This window comes from Morone saxatilis, unplaced genomic scaffold (genome assembly GCF_004916995.1).
Source record: "Morone saxatilis isolate NCDOM2014 unplaced genomic scaffold, NCSU_SB_2.0 Contig8, whole genome shotgun sequence".
Lineage (NCBI taxonomy): Eukaryota > Metazoa > Chordata > Actinopteri > Moronidae > Morone > Morone saxatilis.
In genome coordinates this window covers 17523863-17528715 of record NW_023340257.1, presented here as the reverse complement: position 1 = coordinate 17528715, position 4853 = coordinate 17523863, and the positions used below count along the sequence as shown (strand labels likewise).

General features: G+C 43.4%; 1 protein-coding gene across 1 annotated transcript; it reads right to left on the bottom strand.

The window, feature by feature from the left end:
• Nucleotides 1–2275: 2275 nt before the first annotated feature.
• Nucleotides 2276–4565, bottom strand: LOC118341848 (ras-related protein Rap-2b; the record flags this gene model as incomplete). Its single annotated transcript, XM_035680249.1, is given in 2 exon segments — nt 2276–3427; nt 4053–4565. A coding segment is annotated over 1 exon segment (459 nt), but the record flags the coding sequence as incomplete, so codon positions are not given.
• Between the last annotated feature and the right edge of the window lie 288 nt (nt 4566–4853).

The window sequence follows — 4853 nt, the reverse complement described above, 5'->3', positions numbered from 1 at the left end:
GAAGGGGGGGGGGGGGGTACATTTACAGTATCTGGAGCATTGCTGTAATAACCACTCCCTCTTATCCACTACCAGTTCAACTATATTATTTTAAAGGCAGAGTTCAACTTCAGCGTTGCTCATGTCTAATCACGCAATCTGTATCAAGGCCTTGGAGGAAACATGCTATTAGTTTTGACTTCACATAGATAGCACAGTTGTGAACTAGCCACAGCTTGTGGTGGATGTAAGGAAGATCTGAGAACTGCTATCAACAGTCACACAAACACATTACGCTGAAACCGAATATTAAGCTGTAAAGCTGTCTGTCGTTTAGGCGAGTGAGAAAAATAAACGGGGTGTGTGTGTGTGTGCTGCTAGTGATGTGGCTCGATATAACTAAACAAACTACAAAGAACAGAATAGACAATAACATAAAGACCTGTCTGGTAATATCCTATCACCACACTAAGGTGGGCAATAATTGCAATATCTTATAATTCGAAGCCATTCAGCCATCCTGTATTGTAACACTAAATCTATGCATAAATTACACGATGAACCTGAAAAGTGTATCTTTGCAATTCTTCATGCCGTAAAGAGTCATGAACGATTTAACAGTCAAAATCTCAACTAATCTTAGACTGTTCATCCATACAAATGACTTTATATCTTTGCAATTATGTTCAAATTAACTTTCTGCAGTATAAACATAAACTGTCTTTATTTTTAAGTATTTACCATATCATTGTTATTAATTTTTTCATTATTTAGTAGTACTCTTATCAAGAGTATTACTATCATAATACTGATTTCAATCATATTGCCTAGTACGGACGTACGCCGGTGTTCGATTGCACCTGTTGGATGCAAAACACGTCCTGAACTGCCCTCTCGTTCAACCCTGTACCCCAACCTCCCCATGCCCCAGTCACATGGTTCAGGCAAAGCCAAAAAATGCATATGATATCATTGCTTACACTGGCTAACAGGCAAAGATACCCAGGCCTACACAGTCCCACAAAGTGGTCTGAGCCTGTGCAGGACAGTGACAGGCAGACACATATGCTCAGACTCGTAAGACACATACAGTTCATACCACAACAGAACATATATACAGCACGGCTTGAGGACCAGCACAGACCAGAACACATCTACTCTCAGAAAGACTGGACTCTATGAGAAGCTTGTCTTGTGTTTGTTTACTCTCTCCCCCTCAAGCCATACTGCGGTCCACCGTCCAGACCGGGGCTAGGTAATCCCTGTAGGTAAACAGAAGCAGAGCAGGGCCCGCTCAGTCATACCAGCCTCTCCACATCACACCACTACACCCACACACACACGCTGCACCCAGGCTGAAGCTCTGGGCTGAAACACTACTACACCCACACAGTTAAAAGAGACATTTCTCTAGAGCCGCATAGCCTGGCCTGGTCTATTAATGCATGCGAGGATGATGGAGTAGATAGAGCTGCTTTCATGTTGATGTGTTGTTGGGAGAACACAGGTACGGTTCATCAGAGAGTCAGGAGTGACAAATCTCATCAGGTACAGTTATCTTCACATGAATTCCTGCTGTTGCATGTGCAGTAGCATGAAAATAACCATGCTTAGATTACCAGTGTCATGTAAACACTGTAGCAGCCACACCAGAGGGGAGTAACGCCTACTCATCTTTTTTTATCAGACCAGTAATACCATGTACACACACCTTGGTCTGTTTTCGTTCTGATTTTGATTTTTGCACATGCATTACCGTGGTCTCTGCGTTAAACACAGAACTTCCCGTGTGGTTGAGTAAAAAAGAAAAGCATGGCTAGGCAGCAGCAAAAAAAAAAACATAACACTAGATTTTTGCGGCAACAGCAAAATGGGTTTCATGTTTCAACTCAGACGGTGTACAATAAAGCTTCTATTAAGTTGCCCAATGAGTTTATCAACATAAAATTGAACAAAAACATTGCATTTTTCCTGTTGTACAGCTATTTCCTGTTAGCCTGCGGGGTATCCTCAACCGACACCTCATGTATGTTTGGGTTTTGTGGGAAGTCATGTTAATGTAAACTATGCACACAACTGAATATTTACTTTTTGAACTACTATATTACTGTGGGTATTTGTAGTAATCCAGTTATTTGTGTGTATTCAAAACATACTAATCTGGTGTTTAAGCAATGATAACTCTTGTCCAAACTACTCATGATACCTTTTGTGTAGCCTCAGAAAACTGGCAATTAGCCATTGTGGTAATACGCAGAAACAAGTGGATGTCAACAAAGAGAAAACACAGCCTGGGTTCTTTTTTAAAAAAATGCCATTTGTATTAAAAGTCTTGTTTTTAAAACAGACAGCCCACTGTTAAAAGGCTGATCTGAAATTAAACTTACAATCAGGTTAGATTTGTCAACGGTACATCATCACATTTCCTGTTAAAAACAACAAAATAAACAGAACAAACAGAATTTGATTTAAGTGGTCTGGAAGGTAAGCGTTTGGTGTTGTTATCACGTCTAAGGGGATTCCAGTACCTGTGCATTTCAAGATATAGGTTTGGCCAGACTAAGCAGACATTGCAAAAATGAACACCTTAGACTTCAAAAGGCCAACGTAAAACATACAGAAACCGCCATTCCATTAACAAAAAGCCTCTTGTAGTCTTTGTTTTTTCAGCCTCCACCCCTACAAGATTATCCAGAAGAACAGTTCACTAAATTGTGGATTGCCATGTCGAAGATTTCTTTTGGTGATACATGTAGGTTGGCACTAAATCTGAACAGCTGATTCGTTTTGGAAAGGCACTCGACACAAGGGTGATCAGGTCACGTCCCCATGTCACTTCAGTTAAGGTCCTCTCGCGCACTGAAGAGGACATGAAGGGAGAAAAAAAAAAAAAGTGGCACTCGTCATATTTACTCCACCAGCAGAAAAGTGGTGTCAATTTCTTTTGACTTTGGAAAGAAAAATAGGATTTGGAGTGTTGTGGAGCATTGCTCCAAAATGGGGTTAGGCAGACATACCACCCACATCTTTACCCACCCCTGGCTGTGCAGTTATTTAACAAAATATACTCTATCTCTCTGTCTTCTTATACAGAAATATCCATTTATGAGTGTCTCTAAGTGTTGCCCTCCATATCTTTTCGATTGGGGTTTTAGCTCCAGGTGTGAGCACAGTTGGAACTGGTGAAGGGGGTGGGGAGGGAGGAGGGTGGGGGGGAAGAGTGTTGCTGAATCTCTGGATCTGACACTGTGTTGACATCAACGGTGGACACCGATCGTGCAGCAAAGATACTCCAACCCAGCAGAATTCCTGAAGAGTGGACCCCTCCCTCTGTCTCTGTTGCTCCCCTCCTCCTCTCGTCCCCCTGCAGCATTCCTCCCTGTATACTCCTCCAAGGCCAGGGTGAGACACGAAGAAGAGCTCAACAGTACACACTTGCTGCAACACACTGCCACAAACGAGAGACACAAAATGAAATAAAAAGAGTCATGAATGAACCAAAAACAACTTGTGACAAGGAGATAAAGAAAAACACGCTGCTTTTAAAGGCTCATTTGGAGCTTGGCTCAACAACAACAAAAAAAGGCTTGAATGTAGGCCATTACATGAACACTGGAATCTCCCAACTCCTGTTAACCTCTTTCTGGAAAATACCACTTTGCACAGTTGTTTAATAGGTGTTTTTGTAGATTCAACGACTAACTTGGTGAATCTCATGAAGTAAGTCACAGCTTGCCACTCCAGTTCTGCTAATGAGTCAGACACTTCCCCAATCTGCTTTAGCAAAACAATAGACTGTGCAAGTGCCCTGCTGTAGGTTCCCAGTACACCAACTAACGATATGAAGTAGAAATTACAATAAACTAAACGAGGTAAAACTTTAAAAATGAAGCCAAGTTGAGCTTACATCCGGTATACTGTTGTTGTTCTCCTACTTATTACAGACATAAGCTAAGAAAGGACTAAAGTAACAAGCTTATAATAAGTAATGGTTTTACAGTGTCACTTAATAAAAAAAAAAAACTATATTTAATGTCAGCTTTACATAGTCGGTGTATGGCGTCTCCACTTACCATTGCAAACTTAAAACCGAGCAAAGAATAAAACTTTATGGTTGTCCTTTTTCCTTAAAGAATGACACAAGACGAGCAGCACTGGTCGTCGCCATTTGGTGTTGAGGCATAGTTCATCTGTCGGACTATCTCTGCAAACAGTTCGTCCACCGAGGTTTTATTTTTGGCTGAAGTTTCCATAAACGGGCAGTTCCAGTCGTCCGCCAGTGCCTTCCCCTCACCGGACGACACCTCCCTCTCCCCCTCCAGGTCCACTTTGTTTCCAACCAGAATCATCGGCACCCTCTCGTACCTTTTCACCCGGATGATCTGATCCCGCATCGGTTTGATGTCCTGGAAGCTCTGCTGGTTCACCAGGCTGTAGACCAGGATGAAACCCTGACCGTTTTTGATGTAGAGGTCTCGCATGGAGGCGAACTGCTCGGTCCCCGCCGTGTCCAGGATCTCCAGGACGGACGGAGAGGAGTCCACCTCGATCTCCTTCCTGTAGAAATCCTCTATCGTGGGGTCGTATTTCTCTATGAAGGAACCCGTCACGAACTGGACGGTCAATGCGGATTTCCCGACCCCTCCGGACCCGAGAACCACTACTTTGTACTCTCTCATGGTTCCCAAAACAGCCGACACTCCTGTTTCCTCTCCGCTGTGAGCCCGCTAGCCGCCCTGCTGGGTTTCAAACGGTTCACCCTTTGCGCCTCTGCCAGCACTTTTGTACGGGCTTTCGGTCGGTGGATGCGGGGCGTGGCCGTCAACTATTGCCGTTCAGGAGGTGAATACGGTTGTTTCGGACCCACGCTCAGC